The 24427-nt window shown below is 31.5% G+C and overlaps 2 protein-coding genes across 4 annotated transcripts; one reads left to right on the forward strand and one right to left on the reverse strand.

Annotated features, from left to right (window-relative positions):
* Positions 1–6293: 6293 nt before the first annotated feature.
* Positions 6294–15013, reverse strand: LOC133670124 (protein-tyrosine-phosphatase PTP1). Of its 2 annotated transcripts, none has more exons than XM_062090596.1 (9): positions 14679–15013; positions 13450–13546; positions 13272–13354; positions 13017–13157; positions 12561–12680; positions 7821–7969; positions 7587–7728; positions 6887–6972; positions 6294–6685 (listed from the first exon to the last, which is right to left on the reverse strand). In XM_062090596.1, the coding sequence occupies exons 1-8, from the start codon at positions 14877–14879 to the stop codon at positions 6901–6903; spliced, it is 1005 nt and encodes a 334-aa protein (XP_061946580.1). In that variant the 5' UTR covers positions 14880–15013; the 3' UTR covers positions 6294–6685; positions 6887–6900. The 2 variants fall into 2 exon arrangements, with proteins under 2 accessions (XP_061946580.1, XP_061946579.1); XM_062090595.1 differs by having other exon boundaries at positions 12546–12680; positions 14679–15012.
* A 4432-nt stretch (positions 15014–19445) lies between these two features.
* Positions 19446–23898, forward strand: LOC133669164 (protein WHAT'S THIS FACTOR 1 homolog, chloroplastic). 2 transcript variants are annotated; one of them, XM_062089211.1, is made up of 2 exons: positions 19446–21668; positions 22784–23898. In XM_062089211.1, the coding sequence occupies exon 1, from the start codon at positions 19524–19526 to the stop codon at positions 21573–21575; it is 2052 nt and encodes a 683-aa protein (XP_061945195.1). In that variant the 5' UTR covers positions 19446–19523; the 3' UTR covers positions 21576–21668; positions 22784–23898. The 2 variants fall into 2 exon arrangements, with proteins under 2 accessions (XP_061945195.1, XP_061945194.1); XM_062089210.1 differs by having other exon boundaries at positions 23408–23898.
* The last annotated feature ends 529 nt before the right edge of the window (positions 23899–24427 follow it).

A 24427-nucleotide genomic window follows, 5' to 3' on the forward strand; every position in this document is an offset into this window, starting at 1 on the left:
TTTCTTTCTTCTCATCTCGAGTATGATATTGACAACTTATTTTTTTATAGTTAATTATTACCAATTTTTTTGTTTGTTTTATTTATTGTCAATATCTTGTTTGTAATTATATTATTAAATTAATCGAGTTTATTCAACCTAGTCAAATCAATAATTAAATTTTAAATTTGTTTTCTATTTTAAAACATTGACATTGACTCAACATTTGTTTTTTCATGTTAGAAAAATTTTAATCCAATTCATACTTTATTGCAACCCCCAATCTAGGATGACTCTAAAGTTTTGAAGTAGATTGTTTGTGTTACAACTACTTATTCAAAGTCCTCACACTACTAGACTCGTGGGAAAAACAAGTTTTCAAACTATTGAATTTTCTACATGTAGACATTCTCATTCAGTTTATTTAATTTATTATTAGTTAAACAATCAAATAACCAATGATAATGATAATTGAAGAAGACTAATTTGACATAAATTTGAACAAACAAAAAGAGTGCCCCCTCAATCAATAAATAAAATACTGAATTTTGGTAGTAATATTTTTTTAAAAAAACAATGGCGTGGCTCGTTTAACTTATCCAAGAATACCTATGAAGTTAGAGGCATTCCTATGATCCAATCCTACAGAATGACTAATCACTGGGCACTTGAGATTTTTCAATCGGGTGAAAATATATCAAAATGATATTTTTTTTTATTTTATAAAAATTATTTTTAAGATTAGTGTATCAAAATGATTCAAAACACAAAAAAAATAATTTTCAGTAAAAAAAATTTGAATTTTTTGGGAACGAGGTTTGCACAGCATTCCCAAACGGTGTTTTAATATTGCAAATATATATATATATATATAGCTTAATTTATAATTTAAGAAAATCCACAAAAAATTTTTGAATTGGAACTTTTAAAACTAAGTAATGTAAAAGCAATTTATTGATTTTTTTGAATACATCAAGCCGATGTGAAGAATACGCTATAAAGATTGTCAAGAAAAGGATGTTACGTCTAAGTTGATGCAAAATATCCTTATCACTCTGATTAAAATAAATGTGTTCAAACCATATGAACACTGGAGGTCAAGTAATATGAACACAAGAAATTCCACATGGAATGTGCTTGATGGGGAGACAAAACAGAACTGACTTTGAGGGCTCCCTTGTTGATATATGATTCTTTGACTGGGAGGGTCGACGACCTGTGAGTCTTGAGACGAGTAAGATTCGTAAACAAAGAATTTCGTGTTTATAGGATAAGTTTCTGTTTGGTACTGTGTTCTGAATGCGAGCCGGGTAAATTTGAGTTTTTTTTATTTAAAATTAGTATTTTTTTTCTGTTTTTAGATTGTTTTAATTACAAATAACAAAAATATTATTTTATAAAAAAAATACTTTAAAAAGGAGTTCATAATGATTCTAATACTTCTCATTTCAAAATCATACACCAATGTTCCATCGTGTCATGACTTTAATCTACTTGAAAAAAAAAAATTGTAATTCTTAGCGTATGATTAAGCTTAGAGGTAAATTAATATTGTTTTTATGTTTTTAAATGGTTTGATCATAAATAATAAAAATAAATTTAAAAAAATAAAAAAATATTATTTTAATATATTTTCAAATAAAAAATATTTTAAAAAATTAAATACCTTCTAATACTTTTCATTCCAACATCATACACCGATGTTGATGTTCTGTCGTGTCATGACTTTAATCTACTTGGGAAAAAACAAATATTGTAGTTCTTAGCGTGTGATTAAGCTTAGAGGTAAATTTGATTTTTTTTTTTTTCCTTTCCTTTTCTGGTGGTAAAGATGAGGGGCCAAACACATAGGATCTGACTATGTATTATACATTATTCTCACTCCTCCACTATTAATAATGATAGGTTTTCTTGGCTAAGTGATAGTGAGCTATTCATTTATAAAGAGGTTAAAGGTTCAAATTTTATATTTAAAGTATTTGAGCTTAAAATCCTATTGCAAAAGGATAATAGAATAGTACTATTTTTGTCATTTTTCCATGAATAAAGCCAAAGTTATCCCTTAATGTTAATCCCTTGACTGTTTAGTCCAAGATTTTTTTTTATCTTAATCTCAGTATTTAAAAGTTCATTGAACCTCGACTAAGTTGATTGAGTCAGGTCAGTCTATTAAAAGATAAAACTCTTTCAATAATTATATATTCCATACACAAGACTTGAACTTAGAATTTTATTTAAGTAGAATAAACACTGAATCACTTGAACCAGCTACTGTTGGTGTGTGTGTAAAAGCATGAATTAGATAAAAAAAATTCTTTATAATATCCTTAAATTATTTAAAAGATCATTATACACTTATTTATTTATTTTTCTATATTTTCAATTTGAATATGTGTTTCCTGTTATTTAAGTTTTGTTTTTACCTTTTTCTAATACAAGGTTCCTCTATAACTTTTTTCCCTCATTACACAATTTAACATATTGATCTATATACATTTTCTACGTAACCTTTTCCAGGGAGTCTCAATGTTATCATGACTTAGCAATTTTTTATGTCTATTTTACTTTTTATTATTATTTTGGATCCGAGAAAACTCTATCTTCTGTAAAGCGCACTTTGTGAGTTCAGGTGAGAGAATAAAACCCTAGCTGTCCCAGATTCTTATAAGAGATGCACGCCTTAACTCGAACTCGGAACCTGCTGTGAAGATCTCAAGTTTTTTGTCATCATCACGCTATACCCATTAGAAACATGTCTATTTTACTCTCAAACTTTTAAAAGTAATTTATTAAGGATTTCCCCTTCCATCCAAATTATATTGATTTTTTTCCTAACAAGTGACGTTCTTTTGTTGTGAACTTAATGCTTTCTATTAAGTATTCTAATAAAAGTTCTAAATAGAGAAATCAAAATAGTTTAGTGGTAAAATTGATTAAAAAAAAAGTTTAGGTGTAAAAATGATAATACACCTATAGTTTGTTTCTATATTTGATATTTGCCCTTTCCTTTTCTTGCATCATAAACCATTTTTTTTTTTTAAAAAAAAAAACACAATAGAAGAACCTTTGATTTTAAACACACGGCATAGAAAAAAGAACTTTGTTTTTTTTATTTATATAATTTATTAATTATAATTTTCAATTTTTATAATGGATTTGATAAACAATAAAAGCAAGAATATAATATGACTCCACAATCCCTCTATAATCTTAAAGAAAGGGTTTCTATCATTTCTATAATATTTTATTTAGCTATTAAAAATGAAAGACTTTAAATGTATAATTTTTAAAAAATTCAAAGGGTGTTTCGCATGACTTCTGCTTCTTCTTATATGTGTATTTTTTAAAGAACTTTTGGTTTGAAAATGCACAAATTAATATTTTTTTAATAATTTCAAATAATCTTGATGGACCGATATAAAAATAAAATCTAGAAAATTATTTATTTTAGTATATTTTTAAATAAATAAAAAAACTACTTTAAAAACCATCATCAAGACTCCATTAATCTTGGTGGGCATAATTGATCCCAAAAAACTGCTGAACGGAAAAAGCAAAAGCAAAATACAAAATGGTAATAATGAACCGAATGGAGAAAGAATAAAAGCACATAAAGATCTTAAAAGGATATGATTGCTTTCGTTGTCAGCAAGACCAAGTCAAGGATGATTGGTACAAGATCGGACAGTGGGGTGGGGGGGACGTCTTTTTTGTAAGAGTCAAAAGATGTTTCTTTTTCCCCAAAGCAAGATTTCTCTTGCGTGCTTCGCTTTGATATTACAGCCTCTTCATCCAAGTGCCATCATCACTGTTCATCTTCATCATCATCATCATCTGATCTCTGTGTTTCTTGATGAAATAATTGATTTTTGTTTGTTTTAAAACTGTTGATACCGATTTCTTGTATTTCCATAATTGTTTTTAAACTCCTTCCTCTTTGTTTTTATATTTTAAAAATATTTTTAAATAAATTAAATTTTTTTTTATTTTAAATTAATTTTTTTATGTCTTTAAATTATTTTGATATATTGATGTTAAAAAGTATTTAATTTTTAAAAAAACAACCGCTATTATATTTTCTAATGTTTTTTTAATTCTTCTGTTATTTTTTCACAACAATTTAATTGTTTTTTTTTTTGAAGATATTCAGCTACAAATAAAAATGAAAATGTGTTTCAAAGTTGAAAACTCAAAAAAAAAAAAAACAATTAACTTTAAATTAACTAAAATCCCCAGAACTTTAGGGACTAACTTACAGGATTTTCAGTTTTAGGGACTAAAACTTTAAATATATGATAAAAATTAATGTATAGATCACTGTTTGAGTCTTATAAAATTTAAAATTATTAAAAATTTATATAATTTAATTTTAAAATCCAGATTGTCAAATTAATAAAAAAAAGAAATTAGTGTGTATATATATAGAGACACACAGGGACAGATACATGGGAAAAGAGGACGAAAGATTAAAAGAGTGAATAGAATCATGGTACTCGGTCTGTTCGTGGCCCACCATGATGAAGCTTCATTCGAGGAAGGGAGTTCGAGCTCATGTCCTCTTTCTGTTTGATTGATGTGATCTTAATTGCATTTAATGCGGATATGTTTAAAGCAATTATAAATAAATAAATAAATAAAGCTTATAGTTATGGCGAAAACACTGTTTCTCACATCTGTTAGAACTGTGTATAGTGTTTTTTTTTTTTTAATTTAGTTCTTATATAATATATAATAGGTTTACAGGGGTTTAGTAGGGGTTTGGTGTGGATAATTTATTTTAATTTTTTAATATAATTATTACAGTATTAAAAAAATATTTTAGTATTTAGTTGGTATCAGAAAAATATTATAGCATCGTTATATGATCTATTTTTTAAAAAATTTAATTAAATAAAAAATAATTTTTTAAAACAAGGTTAATAAACTTTGTGGAGTTAATGACTTAATTTGTGAATTTTGCGAGGTAACCCTGGTTGTCCTGGTTTACGAGTTGAGCAGGATAATTTTTTCTTTAATTGAACTTGATTATGTGATTATTTATTTTTATCATATATTTAAAAAAAATAGTTTTAAAAAATGTTATTAAATTTTAAAAAATCCATAGACCTGTTGACGGATATGACGAGTTTAGCTTTTCTATTTTTTTTATATATTCATTTTTTTTTATCATTTGATATTGGACTGCTTGTGAATTGAGTTTCATAATTTGTTTCATTTTATTTTTTTATGAGGTTATCATAATCTTAAAAAAAATGTCTCAGTATTGGTTTGAAGCTCGATTTTGCAATCATCTATTTTTGTTATCATGTAGTTAAATAAATAATAATTTAGAAAAAAAACAAGTTGTTAATCCCAATAGGGTCCATTATCCGGTTTGCAGGTTTGACGTGTTGACAGAAATTACTTAATTCACGAGTTTAGTGAGTTTATCCATCAAACCTAATATGTTTGTTTTTTTGGTTTCTAGTCCTTTAATTTTCTACTTGTTTTTTTTTTATTTCACTCTTATTCAATATCAGATTGGTTGAAAAATAAAATTCATAGTTTATTTTTTTCTATTTTTTATAGAATTATCACGATCTCAAATAAATGTTATTTTTAGAGTTGATGCTCGATTTTAAAAGTATCTAATGTTATTATAAAATTAAACAAAATAACTTACAAAAATAACAAAGTTATTAAATCTATTGAAATCCATGACCCAGATTATAGGATAACCAAGTTCAATCCAATTTAATATCATTTTAATATTAATAAAAAGTCATTCAAGATATCTTTAAACTCATTAAATTAAATAATTCATTTTAAATCAACTCCCAATCATTTAATTAAAATCAAATTAGCAAGTTTCAAAATCAAACCGCTTAATTAAACTTAATAATTCTAAAAAAAATTCTCCATACTTAATGTTTTTTTTAATTTAGAAAAAGAATAATTCAACCCAGCATGGAAGAATATGCTAGTCGTCTTAATCAAATGCAGTCATGGCTATGATAATGGTGGCCATGAAAACCGGTAATGTCAGCTGAGGAGTTTGATAGCCCAATAATTTAGAATAGACATTGTTTCAGACAACACATCAGCTTGGTTTGCTGTTTTTGTTTTCATAAAACTCACAACCAGAAGAAAATTCATTGTTTTTTGTTTTCAATAACATGAAAAAACAGCAAACGATTGCAATTCTTTTTGAAAACGATGACCAAAGAAGGAACCAGCAAATGATTCAGCTTCTTGGCATATTGAGGTAGCTTCTCCGACACTACCCAGGCAGCCAAAACCATATTTTTAAGATCCCCTGAGCATCATTTGAAGAATTTTTAGAATGTCAAGAAATTCATTTGTCCATTAACATCGCTAGCATTTAGAATTTTACAACCATCTCAAAATAATAATAATAATTAGGAACTGAACTTCAAATGGCTACAATTATCTCCATGCAGACAACCGCAGGTATCTACTACAACGTCGAAAGGATTCAGTCCTGGCAACTTCTTGCTAACATGAAAATTGGCTGTTCTGCAGTATCCAGAGCAATCTTTGTTTCGCAAGAAGGCCAGAGTTACAGAGTCTGTTACAGGGGACAAACATATCGAGGGAGGCATGACTCGGCATGACTCATTACTTTCTGGGGATTGATCAAGCAGTCGCAGCACTCTTGGTTCAATTTAAGTTCATTTTTTACCACGAGAAAAAGTCACTGATGTAGCTGCATGAAAGAAATAAGACACGTCAGCTGGATCAAACGACTGGGTTACATATAATTTAAAACACCAAAATGATAATATTGTGATTAGATAAAGGAAATGAACTGAAGCCATAATATTATTCTACCCAGCAGCTGAAACACAGATAATGTTGAATAAAGCGTAATCCTATAAGAAGTATTAAATGGAAAAAAATGGCATACAATTTTGAGGTATGCTAACTGTTCATCTCCGAGACGAGATCTTCTAATTCATCAATGATTGCTTCATAGCAGAAAAAGTATTGCTCCTGGTGATCAGAGTTGAAAAGAGTCAGCAAAGATAAATGGGATGGATGCATGATAACTGCAAAAATTGCTTCAAAATACATCCCATTGCAAAATTTTCCGTGCTCTTTCTGCTCTATACGATGACAACCAAGAATGGACTAAAAAACCATCCCTGAAAAAGGAGAAAAAATGGAGACGAAGAACCGTGGAAAGAAACATAGAAATTATGGCAGCACTGCCATAGGATATAAATAATTCTTCATGGTCAGTAAATAAAGTTTGACGTAAGTTAAAAAATAAAATTTCTTTCTCAAGCTGGCAATGAAACAAAGTAACCAAGGAAGAAATCTCAAACAGTCAAGTTCAATATTAATTTCAAAAAAATCATTAAAAGTGAACTAAGATGTGTCCTTGAAAATGAGGACATCCACTCGTGGATTGTGAGAAAAAGGACTTTCTTTTGGCTGAGCTACTTCACACATTTGTCAATGAATGCTCATTTTGTTAATGTTTAATGCTATTAGCAACTCATAGACAGCAACAAGCGACACTAAAAGGCACTGGTCTTCATGAACTTGAAAGCCTAAGCATATGAAAAAAAAAATTGAAGCTTTAAACAAGCAGAAGAAGATACCATGGTTTGAACCATCCCAATTCGCTGAGATCTAAATGTGGCAACGGTATTAGCAATGTCTAAAGCAGACATGTCACCGACAAGGATTCTCTGGACTGTGTTGTGAATTGTGCAATATGTTCCTGTTCTACCAATTCCTGCACTGAGCAACAGAGAGGTTGTCTCAGATGTTAAGGAGATCTAGCAAATCACCAGTCATAAAAAGAAAAAAAAATCAATATTCATGAGCTGAACCTGCAGTGGACCACTATCGGGCCAAGACTGGGTGGTACATTATATACTCTTTTAAAAATTTCACGGACAACAATTGTATCTTCTGGAACTCCATGGTCAGGCCATTCAGGATACTGAATATGCAAAACATTCATGGGTTGCTCCTCTGCCTGGAAGAAAAATAATATAGGAGAAGGCAATAACATGTTAATCAGTTTCCATCATTAAAGAGGGCTATTGTTGTAAAAAACAAAGCAATAAAATTCTGAAAGAACCAAACATTATACATGTTCCAAGAACATCAATTTTGGTCAGCAAGTTGTTTGAAAGCAGGATTAAATGGTAGTGGATGTAGGTATAGAACTACATACCTCTGGAGGAAAAACTCAAGTGTTATATGGATGTCAGTTCTGGCTTGAGTTTTTATTTTAAAAAATTACAGGAAAAAATGATTAGTTAAATTAAAACACTGAGTTGTAAAAGGGAAGTCTATAAACATACAGAAGTGCCTCCTGATCATAAATTGGCTGAAGGGGGGGGGGGGGGGGGGCTTCCCAAACAAAATTTACAAAGCAGGGGTACACTCCAACAGTTGATCCAAAACTCCAGAAAATTTCCCACAGCCATAGAACCAAATTATGGTTTGTTACTACACATGGCATTCTGGCCTAGTTGTTTACTTGGGCCATGTTTGTTTCCCGGAAGAGAAACCACTTTCCAAACTTTCATGTGTTTGTTTGCCATTAGAAAAGTTGGTCAACGGAAAACACTTTCCAGTCAAAGAAAAATTTGACTTGGTTTTCAGGAAAGTGTTTTCCTGGAAAATTTGGGCGGAGAACACTTTCCGGAAGTTGTGAAAAATTTAGAAATGTCATTATTTGTTGATTATATCAAATTTGATCCTCAAACTTTTGATTGCTATATATATTTTGTTTTGAATATTTATTTTTTAATTTCATCTTTTAAAATTTAATTTTTATATTAACTTTGGTCCTTATTTTTATAATTGCTATTTGCTTTTTCCTTATCATTTTTTTATTGAAATTTTTTATCTATCAAATTTGATCCTCATTCTTTTGATTGTTACTTATTTTATCTGAGATAATTTATGAAATTATATTTTTTTTCAATTTCATTCTCATTCAACATTTTAATTTGTAAGATTTGTTCCTCATTATTTTAATAAACTTGAAAAAAATAAAACATTAATAAGTTATTTCCAGCTCATTTTCCATAACATAACCAAACACTGGAAAGTGTTTTTCAACTTATTTTCCATTACACTACCAAACATCGGAAAATACTTTCCCGGAATTCACTTTTCAAAAGAAAACTACTTTCCAGCAAACAAACGGGGCATTAACAGTGCTTTTGTTTCCATCCTAAATGCACACCAACTAGACGGGTGTATCCGTTAAAAACACCTTACCCAAAGGAAACTACATTGCTAACCGTTGGTCTATCTACAGTTTAAGAAAAATCCTCCTCGCTAAAGAGGTCCTTATCTTATCAATTTAAACCTAATCATTCTAATGTCAATATATGTTTTATATTTTCTTTTAATATCGAGAATATGTCTTACATCCAAGTTTGTAATCCTTGATATTCAAACAATAAAAATAATTTTTTTTTGTATTTTTAAAGTATAGGCTAAATTCTCATTGATTTCATAAACTGGTTATATTAAATCCAAAAAATGCATGCAAAGATATCAAGAAAACTATTTTTCTTGATTTTTTATATTTAAGGATTCTAAATCATGTTGTGTATTTTTTTATTATTATTATTTATGCTAATATTATTTTTTTTTATTTTTTGAGAGACTTGGTCATATGCAATTTAAAATAAAATTGTATGTTTTTTTAAAAGAAAGATTTTGTTGTTTTTGCAGAGCGAAACTGATTAAATTAATACTGAAAAAACATCTCACGTGAAGGTCACAATTTCAAATATTCAATGTGGGGAAAATGTGAGGAACCCAAAATTAATTACAAGATGATCTTCCAAAAATAAAAATAAAAATAAAAATTATTAAAATTAGACTAAGACCATGTTTGGAAAAACACAAAAAAATACGTTTTAATCGAGCTATTTTAGCCATGATATCAACTCCACGCAAATTACTAACCAACATAATAATTTGACAATGCAACAATCAAGCATCAAATCTTGTTAATTTCACAAATTATATTCAAATTGCATACTAGTTCAAATGAATCAACACAAGCCCAAGCATAATTCATGCATCAAGATTTAATGTTTAATTATCAATCAGAGTCCTAAAGAATAAACTTAACAAATCAACACAAATTTTCAAGTCATTGTAAATAAACAAACACACATGGATCCAAAATAATAGTGTCCAACAATCCAAAAAACACAATAACAAGCATTCTGTCCCAAATTTCATGAAATTATAGCAATTTGTCCAAAATATTTTTTGAGGTTATGAATCGACCTTCCAAGATGATTGGACCAGATTTGGATGGACATACGGTGGGGGGAACTTCTGGACTTGATGTGCATAGTGGTGGCACGTGACTTCACGCACGACAGTGGATAGCCGTTACTATTGGCACGTCGTTGCATGCGCCAATAAGGGAGTGGAGACGCGTCAGTTGGCTCAATAGAAGCTCCGCGTCTTCTTCTCTCCTTCTACATCGGCGGTGTCATCCACTAGTGTAGATGTTGGGAGATCAACAGGCTTAAACTTTCGATCCCCATTTCTTAAAATTTCTCTTTAGATGGTTGCAGCTGCTATCACTAACAGAAGAAGTTGGGTGGTAAGCCGAAGCTATAGAGTATGAGATAACGAGAGGGGTGTGGATTTACAGTCAATGGAAACTTCAGTTTCGAAGTAGGAGAAGGAAACAACTATTGTGAGTTTAGATCTGTTGGGCAAGAGAGGGAGAATGGAGATTTTTTGTGTTGCTGGTGGGTCTTGGTGGTTAGCTGTCAGTTGGGTGAAACAAGGGTTGTTGATGGCAAGTTAAAGGGAAAGGGCTGGACACTTGGGGTCACGGCTGGCTGGTGTGTTTTGAATGGTTTCAGAGGAGGCAGTAGTGGAGGAGGCTGGTGTTGATGGGAGGGGCTACTGAGTGGAGGCTAACCAATGGTGGAGAAGGTCTCGGCTGTCAATGGTGATGGCTGATTGTGGATGGTTACGCTGGGTTGCCCACGGTGAAGAAGAAAACGAGGTTGTCAGGTGGAAAGGCTACTGAGTTTCAATCACAGCTGGGTGGAGGAAATGCTGTCAGCGTTGAATATGGTGATGGTTGGTATGGGTTATGGTGGCTAGAAGGTGCTGTATTGGTTTTGGCGGGAGTGGTGATGGCATTTGGTAATGGCTATTAGAAGGTTTGCTTTTGACAAGGAAGGAGCTGATGGGGGACCTTTGGTTCTAGGGGAAGAAAAGATGAGGATCCCGGTGGAGCTTGGGTGGGCAGCGTTGGCTAAAGGTTGAAGATGGGTCTTACTTGCAATGTCGGTGGAGAGGCAGCTAATGGTTAGGGTTGGTTTGAGAGGGAGAGAGGCTGGATTCGGGTCAAATGCTAGGTTGATGGCTTGAAAGCGATGAAAAGTTGTTGGTGGTGGTTGACGATGATGAGTTGGAGGAGATGAGGTTTTGGGGAGAGGCTAGTGTAGTGTGTGTTTGTCCGTGGGAAGAGAAGAGTTTTTTTTTTCCTCAATAGGAGAGATGGTAAGAAATTTTATTTGTTTGGTTTTGGTGATTTATGAGAGAGAGAGAGTGATCGTGCGTATTTTTTTTTTGTGCTCTAACTAATTCTTTTTTTTTTTTTGCTAATGCTTCCCCAAAACTCTCTTCCCTTTTTGTGTGGTACAACCACTTATTTATAGGCAAAACAAATTTGTCTTTTTCATCTTAATTTCTTGGTCCCCAAGTAACTAAAAAAACACTTTGGTCCCTCATCTTCTTCCTTTGCATTTTGGTCCCCTTGTCCAAATATTTTATTTTTTTATTTTTGATGCATCTTATTCTTGATATTTTTAAATAAGGCAACGTCAACTCAATAAGAAAAATTATCAATGATTTTGAAAGGAGTGTGTTAAAAATAAACACGTCGAAAGTAAATTTTTGAATTTTTAATTCTTTTGAAAAGACGCTAAAAATACCAAAAACAATGCAAATATATCAAAAATATATTTTTTAGATTTTTTTGTTGTTTTTTGCTATTTCTTGGATTTTTTTGAAAAAAATAAGAAAAAATGGTAAAAAATCAGGTTATGACAGAACCCATGAAGTCTCATAGCAGCAGGATGTAAGCAAGATCCCAGCTGCATGTTTTCAGAAGTGTACTGTTCCAGTACACCCTGATGTTTTCAGAAGCGTACTGTTCCAGTACACCCTGATCCCTTGTTTTCCTCCACAAGTGCAAACAACTTACAAGAGACCATTCCTGCTTCTTTCAAAATTCCAGAACCCTAATCATTCATGTTCCTAGAACCTAAAACTGCATTTGAATATTAGCATGTGATACTGGCCTACATATTCACAACAATCTCGTACATTAATTCCTTATCCTAAAAAAACAGCCAAATTGATGAGAAAGGTAGAGTTGTGCTTCTAGCAGTTCTTTATTTCAGCACATAAAAAAAAACATAGAAATCATTCCTTTTGAGAAATAATAGTGCATTTCACCATTGACCACATTTTTTTTTCATTTCATCATCATTGACATTTCCTCTGATCATTTGAAAATATAAATGTAAATAAATAAAATTTACCTCTTTATAGCCCACCTTCAAGTTGCGCAACAGTAATGAGGTGTCAGTAGTTTTGATCCACTTCGTCACAATAGAAATATTTCCAAAATCTCTAGGACCATCTTCTGCTTGAAAGTAATCTCCACATTTTACTGTCTGCACATACAATTCAAATTCAGAAGTGATTCAGGACATTTAAATGTCAAGAAAACTAAATTGTGTATATCATAAAAGCCTGTACAATGAGGTGTAAGTGCTTAGCTATGGTTAATTACAGTACTTGTTCTTTTTCAATAGGAACGCTATGAATGTTAACCCACTCACTCACATGTGCGCATACCCACACACAAAGAAATGTTGAACAGCAAAATACAGGAATGGCCTGCAGCATCTTCAGAATTGAGGCATCATATACTCTTTCAATCACTTCCATGGCGGTCACATATGACTAGGAATCAGAATAAATAACTTGAACTTAAGACAGTGAAGTACCTTATAATTGTCCACTAATCGAGTAAGCATCACAATCACAGGGCAATGGTGCTGTATTATCATCTCCCAGAAATCCTCGAATGTATGTGGTAGTGGGCCCTGTGTAGCTATGAACTGTGAAATGTTATCTGATGAAGAAGTCTGCAAAAACAAGTAATTCCTATAGGGTCAGAAGGACAAGCAAAAATATAGTTTCAAGTACCTCATATAGATTTATATTGAGAGAGAATAAACTAAAGCTTTGATGCACTCTACCGTGATGAGGCTCGCATTAATATATCCTCTTGCAGATGGTCTATAATCCTTGCATGGATTAAGAACAACCCTATTTTGGTCAACTGGAATAAATAACATGGGAAAAAAAATTCATTAGTCAAAAAAGGTTCTTGAAGCATCATACAAGTGATCTAAACCTCTAAGAATTATAGCTTACATGGTACAACATCCAGGTACCGGTTTTTGTTCACATTCACACCGTCAAGAGCCACCTTGCAGCTTCTTGCCATCTGAGACGGTGTTATCCTACTAGCCTGCAACAAGAAAATCACAAGAGAACAACATGCTTTAACATCACATATGCAGCTTTTAAAAACCAAGATTAAGTCCAGCCCACATCAATTAGAATCCCATTTATTGATTTGTTGATGTTAAATTGAAATTAATCTTTTTGTCCACTTTTTTTTATCATATTTTTGCTAGCAAAAAATAATAAAGAACCAGAAACAAAAATTTGAGAACATGTTTGCATAAAATAAAACAGTTCCTTTAATAATCAATTCCAAAAACCCTAAAAGGAAATGTATCTGTCTCCCTTTCGTGTGCAAAAACTTGTCTTTAGAAAGAACCAAACTTTCAGTTTGACTTTTCTGGGGATCTCTTTTTGTTCCAAAACACAGCACCACTGTTGGCTGATTGTGCTCAACAAGCTTTCTACAAACGACAGACAAATTAAATTGGGAAAGAGCATTAATCCTCTCTCTTTTTTATGTAATCAAAGCAATGAAACTTGGCTTCACTTAGATTTCACATGTCTCTATGCCAGACCTACATGACATCATCTTTTACAAAAATGCAATATCAACAGGCCTATTGGGGACTGGCAGAGTAATTAAGCTGAGACAAGATGAGTCGCCAAATCTTCAGAAGATAGCTTTCTTCTATCTTGTGAAGCATTGCCAGGAGGTGCCTCTCTTTATTTTATCTGGAGGGAAAAAATGCTAGATGTCATGAAGGAAAATGCTCCCCCATAACAGTGTCCTTGATTCTTTTCTTTTTGTTGTAAAATGTAAGCTTCCAGGAACTCCAATCCGTGATCTTGCCATTACACAGTCACTATTTGCAGTAATTATGGCTTACTCTATATCTAGTTTGGCTTCTGCTTTCAGTCTCTTTGAAGAATGAATTTTAACTTTCTTTCAATCATGAAAAAGAAAAGGAAAAAAAACATTTTATTTCACTTCCCATTTTTTTCTCAGCAACCAAACAGAATAACCCTCAAAACATCCTTAAAACAGCAAACCACAAGAACCCATTTGATGCTTCCCATCTATAAACTTAATGCCTAAAAAAATTGGCATATCAAAACAATCTTATTTTGCTTTGAAAACAAATCCCAGTAAGGAAAAAAAAACTATAGATAAATAAAGAAATGCCATTTTGAACCTGTAAATGAGCGAACTCTTGTGCGATTATCTCCCGGGTCCTGAGTTTCTTTTTAAAGAAGTGTAAAGCCTCGGAGCAATGCTGGTACTGGTCGGTCGAGAGAGAGATTTTGGGCGGCGGATCGGGAGAGAATTCGAAACGTTTCGATAGGGAAGATATGGTGGAGATCGGTGGCGAGTTGCCAGCGGAGGAGGAGGCCATGGCCGGTTTCCGGTGGCGAAAAGGGCGTGATGAAATGAGGTTTCCCAGCTGTCTTGTCTGGGTGGAGTCAAAGAAAAAGGACTGGACTGGACTGGACAGTGGTTCGATGAGAAAGGAAAAGACTATTTTATTTTAACAAGCAATTGCAATTGGAATTTATATATATATATATATATATATATATATATATATCTAAACTAAGAGGAGTTAGTGATTAATGAGTGGGGTGGCCGCGCTAATTTTTTTTTACATAAAATATATTAAAAATATTAATAACCGAAAGTTATAATTCAGGTTGGATCTCTAAAAATAATATTTTTAATATTAATTATAATATTTTTAATATTAATAATAATAATAATATTAAATTTTTTTACCTAACTTTTTATAGTTTTTTATCTTTTAAAATTAAATTTATAGTTTTTTTTTAATTTATTAATAATTATATTAATAATAATGACAATAATAATATTAAACATGTATAACCCAGGTTCTTATAATTTTTAATTTTATCATTTAAATCAAATTTATGATTGTTTTTTTAATATTAATAATGTTTTTTAAAATTTATTAATTATTATATTAGCAATATTAATTAAAATAAAAATTATAATATTTATAATACAAATAATAATATTTATAATACAAATAATAATATTTATAATATTGATAATAATATTAAACTTGCATATGACTCAGGTTCAAGTGGATCTGACTGCAACACTAGGTTCAAGAGCTTTGGGTTTTGTTGCAACATCAGATCCAAAAGCTTTAAATGTGGATCTGACTGCAAGGTCATGTTATAAAAGTATGATAATTAAATAAAAAAATTAATATTAAAAAATAAAATTAAAAAAAATAAAACATTATTACAATGAATAATGCTTTGCGATGAGTAGTAGAGTAAAATCCTTCATGAAATTATGATAATTTAATGAAAAATAAACAAAATAAATTATGAAATTTAATTATTAATCAAATCGATATTAAAAAATAAAATTTAAATAAAAAATTAATTAAAAAAATTAATTAAATTAACCCATTAAATTAAATTAACTCATTAAACATGAGATTTAATAAAAAAAAAAATTAAAATGTGTGTTTTATGCCCTTAATATTAGCTGGAAATGACGCGCCACCTGTGTTATTTTTTGTTTAGAAGAAAATGGTGGACAGAATGTCATCCATCTCTGACTAAAAAGAAAAAAAAGTATAGGTGTGACCCTGCTTCAAAACGATGCACTTAGGCTTTTTTAGAGGCTTGCCACGTAACCCTTTTTTCCCTTCCTCTTTTGATTTTTCCGAAAGTTATTATATCCAGCTAAAAGCGTGTTTGACAGTGTGATAGTAATTACTTTTCAAATAGTTTTTTGTACCGAAATATATGTTAATGATGTTTTTTTATTTTTTAAAAATCATTTTTGACATCAGCACATCAAAACGATCCAAAATATACAAACCGCACTCAATTTTAACAAAAAAAAATTTGAAATTTGATCAAACACAGGTTCAACCGCAGAGCCAAACAAGCTTAAAAAAACAAACAGTGGCAAAGTGAGGGCATTGGGTTAGAAGGATAAGCCTAGATTCACCACTTTGTGTTTTTGTATTTTAAAAATCAAAATAATATTATTTTAAAAACAAAACTTTAAAAAAAAAAGAATGAGTTATTGAGTGGGTTTCATCGGGTTCAATGGATTAACCCGGGTCAATTCTTTCCTTTATTCTTTTTTTAACCTGGACCAATCTACATTCTAGATTGTTCAAGTCCTAAACCAACTTGTCATGGTAACTCGAATTTTAGAACTATGATTTTATTTTTTTATCAAGTTAAATAAAATATAGTTTTATAATGAATACAATTCTTAAACTTGGTGGGTTCATTATAATTGCCTTTAAACCATATTTGTTTTCTTATAATTATTTTTATAATTGTTTTTAAATCGGTCAAGTTGAATGTATTAGCTTAAGGTATTTTTCCATTTAAAACTCGGGTTATATAAATAATAAGATTGAAAGGTTTTAAAAATTTTCTTATGACTTGAATCTTCTTCTTTTTTTCCATTTAAAAATAATGGTGGAGCCTGCAACATACCTACCTATATATTATTATCACTAATGTTCGATATTGGGATCAAAACACTGTTTGCCTGCTTAAAATTTGAGTTTTTATGTTTAAAATTATTTTTTAATGTTTTTAATTCGTTTTGATATATTAATATTAAAAATAAATTTTTAAAAATAAAAACAATTATTATTTTAATTTATAAAAAAAAACACTTTCAAATGCAATTCCAATTACACGCTTAGTTAGCTTTTCAATTCTTTGAATATTATTAAATTATTTTTCCTTAGTTAGTTATTAGATCCAAATCATTATTGCATTATTAAGTAATAAAAATAAATAAAAAGTTAAGAAGAAAAACAGTTCTTCACTGGATCGCTTCTGAAGAAATTGGTCAATGCAAGTTATTGTTCAAAATCCGAATCGTGAATTATCGGTTTACACGTGAAAAATCTTAATAATATTTTTGGTTTATGGTTAAATGTTGGAATATAGTTATGATTATTTTTTAAAATATTTTTTATTTAAAAATTTATTAAAATAATATTTTTTTATTTTTAAAAAATTATTTTTAATATTAGTACATTAAAATAATTTAAAAAATATAAAAAAATTAATTTAAATAAAAATAAAAATTTAAGACAACATGGACATTTGTGTCGACTAAGCAATTCAGTGGTGTGCTTGTGGTTTGAAAGTCAATATCTGCTATATAATTATATTTTTAAAATTATTTTAGTTTTAAATTAATATTTTTTATTATTTTAATAAGTTAATATTAAAAAAAAAATACATATTATTTTAATAAATTTCTAAATAAAAATTATTTTACAAAATAATATCTATCATACTTCCAAACAAAATTTTAAAAATAATAAATAATAATAAATGAATAAACCATTGTAAGATATACTAAAAGGGATCAGTGTTTTACTGTGGACTATATAGTGCAGTCCATAGTAAAACACTGATGCTTTAGGTTTTTTTTTTAAGTTGTCTTATTTTTTTTAGCTATTTTTTTTGTGCCTTTTGAGATTATTTTTTTGCTTCTTTCTTTGTTTTTTTTTCTTTTAACAAAATATTTTTGTTTAATTTAGTTTATTAATGTTTAATTTTTTTATTTAGTTATCAGACTTTTATGATACGTTTTTTGGGTTTAACGGGTCAACCTAGTTTGACAAGTTAACCTAATTTTTTTTGTTTTTAATTATTTTTTTGTTTTGTTTAGTTTGTTAATATTAAATTTTTTTCTATTTAGTTATTAGACTTTCATGACACATATCCCGAGTTTCACGGGTTAACCTGGTTTCACAGGTGAACCCAGTTAATTCTAGGTTGACCCGTCAATTTTTTTTTTGTTTTTTTATTTTCATAAATTTTTTTTGTTTAATTTAGTTGTTAATGTTAATTTTTTTATTTAGTTATCAGACTTTTATGACACAGATCATGAATTTAATAGGTTAATATGGTTTGACGAGTTAACCTAGCTTTTTTTTGTTTTTTTCTTTTTAATTAAAATTTTTTCATTTAGTTCAGTTTGTTAACGTTTACTTTTTTTCATTTAGTTACCAGAAATCATGACAGGGATCTCGGGTTTAACGGGTTAACCTGTTTTGATGATTTAACTTGAATTTTTTTTTTTGCTTTTTTTTCTTTATAAATTTTTTTTTTTAGTTTAGTTTGTTAATATTTAATTTCTTTCTATTTAGTTTTTTTTACTTCTTAGAGGTTTTTTTTTTCTTTTTAATTAATTTTATTTAATTAATTTAGTTTATTAATATTAATTTTTTTTTCTATGTAGCTATCGGCTGATGCCTTTAGTTTTTTTTTTTTTATTGTTGTTTTTATGCCATTAACTATGGACTGCACAATGGAGTCCACGGTGAAAAGGCTGATGACTTTTGTATTTTTTTTCTTTTTAATTAATTTTTTTCGTTTAATTTAAATTGTTAATGTTAAATTTTTTTCTATTTAGTTATTAAACTTTTATGACACAGATTTCGGGTTTGACAGGTTAACCTGGTTTAACGAGTTAGCCCGATTAATTCTGGGTTAACCCATTTATTTTTTTTTCCTATTTAATTATCAAACTTTTACGACGTGAATCTAAGGTTTGACAGGTTAATCTGGTTTGAAAGGTTAACCCAATTAATTCATATTTTTTTTTCTTCATTAGTTTTTTTTCTTCTTGTTGGTTTTTTTTCTTTGTTTTTTAATTAATCTATTTAATTATCACACTTTTATGACACGACCTTGCAGCCAGACTCACGTCTAATGCTATTAGGTCTGGTATTACAGCTAACCCCACTTAAATTGAGATCATGCAAGTTTAATGTTATTATTAATATTATAATTATTATTCTTGAATTTAACGTTCCAACTAAATCTAAAAGGTATAACTTTATAAAAAAATCTAACACTTTTAAATTTTAATTCTTTTAAAAATATATAAAATAATTAACTCACGACATCTAAAGAGACATAAAAAGGCAAAACCAAAACCCTACTTGAACCCCTGGTCTTCCCTCCCCACTATACTCTCATTTCCAAAAGAAACAGAGGAAGCTGCAGCCTGAACAATGCAATTCCTCTTCCGCTCCCTCCCTAAACCCCGCATCCAAGGTCACCGCCGCAGCCTCGTCGACTTTGCGGCCATCAAGCACGTCAGAGACAGGGGCTTAGACCATGCAGTTGAGCGAGAAAAGCACTTAAAGCCGGTGCTTTCAATCAAGAACTTAATAAAATCAGAGCCATCAAGATCACTCCCTATCTCCATAATCACTCAACAAAAAGACTTCCTCAAAATACCAATACGGCCAATAGAGTTAATTAGAAGATACCCTTCAGTCTTTGAAGAATTTCTACCTGGTGGCATTGGAATCCATCCTCATGTCAAGTTAACACAACAGGTACTTGACCTTGATATTGAAGAACAGTTAGTTTATCAAAGTGATAGTTATAAGAATGATGTTGCTAATAGGCTTTTAAAGTTGTTAATGATTTCAAGAATTGATAAAATTCCATTAAAGCTTCTTGATTTTTTATTATGGGATTTGGGTTTGCCTCAAGATTGTGTCAAGAGTTTGGTTCCTGAATTCCCTGATTATTTTAGAGTTCTCGGGGATAAGAATTTGTCACCTTGGTCGGGTTCGGATTTGGGGTTGGAGTTGGTTTGCTGGAGTGATGAACTGGCTGTTTCAGTTATGGAAAAGAGGGCGAAAAGTAGAGAAACTGGTTATGTTAAAGGGATGCCTATTGAGTTTCCAATGCAGTTTTCGAAGGGTTTTGAAATAGATAAGAGGTTGAAGCAGTGGATTAGTGACTGGCAAAAGTTACCTTATGTTTCTCCCTATGAGAATGCTATGCATCTTGGGCCTAATACTGATGAATCAGATAGGTGGGCGGTGAGTGTGTTGCATGAGGTACTTAATCTTTCTGTTTCGAAGAAAGTGGAGAAGGACACTTTGTTGTGTTTAGGAGAGTGGCTGGGGATCCGGTCGAGGTTTAAGAGAGCATTGCTACACCATCCAGGGATATTTTATTTGTCGAATAAGATAGGAACTTATACTGTTGTTTTGAAGGAGGGATATAAGAGGGGATTGTTAGTTGAGAAGAATCCAGTGGTGGATATTAGGAATCAGTATATTCATCTTATGCACACAGTTGTCGAAGAACGTAAATCAATTACTGTACATGGAGGAAGCCAACAACAAGAAAAGAAGACTGATGGCAAATCTGAAGGGCAAGGAGAAAAACAAGATGCTAATAATTGTGTGGAAGTGACTGATGCGGGGTCTGATTTTGAGGATGATAGTGAAGATGGTTACGAGTATAATGAGGAGGAGGAAGGCGAGAGTAGGAAAAATGCTCATAGAAATGCCCCAACTAACAGGGGAAGAGCAGACAGGAATAAGAATTTGGATGTGAGGGGGAACTTGAAGTATGCTAGAAGAGAAAGGGGGGTTGAGAAACACCATGGTAAGACAAGGGATAAAGTTGTACAAAATGACGACTATAAGTATAATGATGATGAGGAGGAAGGTGAGAGTAGGACACATGCTCGTACAAAAACCCCAAGGGGAAGAGCAGATGAGAATAAGAATTTAGCTGCGAGGGGGCGGTCAAGAAATGTTACAAGAGAAAGGGAGGTCAAGAGACACCACGGTAAGACAAGGGATAAAGTTGTATCAAAAGATGATTGTAAGTACAACGATGATGAGGAGGAAGGTGAAATTAGGACACATGCTTGTACAAAATCCCCAAGGGGGAGAGCAGATGAGAATAAGAATTTAGATGTGAGGGGGCGTTCAAGAAATGTTAGAAGAGAAAGGGTGGTCGAGAAACACCACGGTAAGACAAGGGATAAAGTTGTATCAAAAGATGATTATATGTTCAATGATGATGATGGGGAGGAAGGAGAGGGTAAGAGACATGCTCATAGAAATGCCCCACGCAGCAGAGGAAGAGGAGATAAGAAGACTACTTTAGATTCAAGGGAGCATGCAAGGAATGCTGGAAGAGATAGAGGGATTGAAAAGCGCCATTTCAAGACCAAGGAATTTCGACCAAAAGATTCTATCAGAAAAGAAATGAGTAGAGGGTACAATTTCCACGAAAGGTCACAAGAGTGATCAGCTTCGCCTAAGAAAAAGAAGGAATCATTGACAGCCATGAGGACTGCTACTTAAAAGATTTAATTATCTGTCTAAACTAATAATCTGCAGGTTAGCTTCTTGTTCTATTTCTTTCTTTTGTTTGTTTTTTTGTTTTTATTTGGGCAAGGGAATGCAAATTTACATGCTTATAATGTGCTCTTTCATAACTTAGTTAACTCTTTATATTGTTGCCTAACAAAAGCAAAAGGAAACCTGGGACCTGATTTTCTTCTCAAAATTTGTGCTTTCCGATATAGGATTCTAATCCTACTGATTTTGTAACTACCATTATTACTGGAAAACTGTGGAATCCTGTGCCTCTAAGCTTGCAGTGCCAATATTTTCTGAGCACCTCTATATGAAAGTTGATAAGCTGAAGTCAAATAAGCATCATTACAACCAAACTGAAAGAACATGTTGAATTGTGCATGAGAGGCTTAACTCTTAGATGGTGAAAAGAATTGCAGTAATGAGACCGTTGAAGCATTGACTATCTTGTGTTGTTTAGAAATGGTTTTGCAGGACTTGTTTTCCCTGCCTGTCTTCATTGAGTTTAATTTCTACGGTCTTTCTGATTTTATTGATTTATTTGTTTTAATCCAAGAACTTGGTAGTTCTCTAAGATCTGCGCTTCAAAGTCTTCATAGACCCTTCATTGGTCTGGGCACATGAGGGCCCAAATGCATTGATAGACACCATCTCAAACCCAAAAGCCTAAGCTTTTGGGTTATTGAGCCATCTTTGTATATATGCACTTCAAACTTCTCCTTGCTAGCCAAAGGGGGATTCCCTCACTCACATGCTTAGCTCAACATACTACTTCATGGTATTCTATATTTAGAATTGAGATGGAGAAACAGAGGTGGTGAATGGGGAATCTGCCTTTGTTAGATGCATGCTCTCTGTCATGGGATGGGGAGTAATGATTTCCAAAGTACTGATCTACTATTCTTTGATCAATGTTATAGAATATGCACATATTTATGATGAATATGGGATCCATATTTGTTTGCATGTATCTTTGGTGGTTTCCAATTCAAGAACAGTGCAGTAATTGCCCCTTTTCTCAATTTACTATTCATGATATGCCGCTTTATTGAAACAGTTGTAACAACTTTTATTTGTATCAACAATTCAACTTATTTGCCTTTCCTATTTGCTTTGTCATGTGAAATTGTCAATAGAAATGCATTTGATGGCATGAGGTTGTTGTGTCAACCATCTGGACAGCACAGAAGAAAGAAAGGAGTACCATTATATCAAAGTTTTTGACATTATTTTAGAGCAGGGCTCATTAACTGAAGAATAAAGTTGAGCAAAGATACAGATAAAACTGCTTACAGGGATGTTACATTATCCATACCATTCATTTCTCCTCATGGTTTTGTTAGTTTAAGAGAGCAAGACTAAGTGTGGACTTCAACTTAGTCTTTGATTCTTTTTCCAAAAAGAAAAAAAGAAAAAAAAACCGAGATGTTGTTATGGGTTTTTCATCCATTTGCATGCAAAGGCCAGGTAGACAACAATTGAGAAGAAACCATATTGTCTTCTCCTCAATTAATGTAGAAAGTGAGTTTTCCAAATCCTGAAGAATATAACTTGGTTATGGATGTCATGTGCAGTTTCTGCCACAGTAGATCTTGTAAAATAATAGTAATCATATGGTGCATACCGGCAAACCTCTTCTTTAGAAGTTTTCTTTTTTTGATGTCTTTTGATTTTTTCAGCCTCCATATGATCACAATGCTACGACATACATGTTTGTCCTTATTGAATACAGAAGATGGGTCTTCTTTGTTGATGTGCAGGTTTCTTCGATTCATCATCTTCTATGCAAAATTTCAAATTCCTGGTTTCGCTGAAAAGATTAATGAGATATGACATTTGTTGCCATTACTTTTGACCATCAAGTCTGGTTAGAGTCTTCGAGAATCCAGAGAACAATGGTTCTCTAGTTGCTGACCTGTCAAGAGTGTTGACAGTGGCTGTTGAATACTCAAAATGATCTTTCACTTGTCCCTGACCATTCTTCAATGTTGAGAAAGAGCGCCAGTTTTACTCGGACCTCGCAAGTTTAGTCTGGTTTGAAGGCTGAAGCTGCAAATGCAGTAAGTTGGTTTGGAGAAGTCTTTCTGCTTCTGATTTCTAATTTATGTCAACAATATAAGATCATTCCTTTGGAATCATTATTTAGCTACCATTTGGAGTTCTATTAACACTTTATACCTTCGACCCATGTATTTTGTTTGGCTTCAAAAAATTAGTATAATTCAAATGATCAAAGCGCATTTCGAGATCACTTCCTCTCATCTTTGGAATGGTTTGCTGTATTTGTTTCAACAAAAGTTTTCTAACTAGATGTTCATTTTCCTCTCATCTTTGGCATTTCATCATACTTCCTGCACTTCGTCTACATATTCCATAATCATTGTTGGAAACAAAAATACTTTAAAGTGTAAAGGCAAGCTTGGAGTGATAAGGTCTAAAAAGGCTAGTGAATAATTCCATCATATAAAATTAGCTGGTGTGTGTTGCAGTTTTTGAGTGTTCTTGATGAATGGTCAGCAGCGCCACTGGTTTCCCACATGTATGCTAATTGCTGGTGCCTGCTCAAAGAAAAGCATAAGTTGCTTGTTTAGCAGATAGAAGGTTTTTAGGGAATGTTGCAGCATGACTGTTCCATCAATTAGCGTACTACTGATATATTTTTTCTTCTGAGCATGCATGTCTCCTCCTCCTCTGGGTAATTTTGATCTGAGATCAGTTTTATTTGCCAACATACGAAGATGGACACGAAAGAAGTTGAAATTTAATCTGAGAAATCAGAA

Source organism: Populus nigra, chromosome 12, assembly GCF_951802175.1.
Source record: "Populus nigra chromosome 12, ddPopNigr1.1, whole genome shotgun sequence".
In the NCBI taxonomy this organism is placed as follows: Eukaryota; Viridiplantae; Streptophyta; class Magnoliopsida; order Malpighiales; family Salicaceae; genus Populus; species Populus nigra.

Excerpts from the sequence above, each read along its gene's own strand:
- LOC133670124 (XM_062090595.1), bottom strand. The coding sequence starts at position 14,879 with ATGGCCTCCTCCTCCGCTGGCAACTCGCCACCGATCTCCACCATATCT. Across the intron at positions 13,547-14,678 it reads AAGAGTTCGCTCATTTACAG|GCTAGTAGGATAACACCGTC; the intron begins GTTCAAAATGGC and ends TTCTTGTTGCAG. Across the intron at positions 7,970-12,545 it reads TGAAGGTGGGCTATAAAGAG|GCAGAGGAGCAACCCATGAA; the intron begins GTAAATTTTATT and ends TTTTTCTTCCAG.
- LOC133669164 (XM_062089211.1), top strand. The coding sequence starts at position 19,524 with ATGCAATTCCTCTTCCGCTCCCTCCCTAAACCCCGCATCCAAGGTCAC.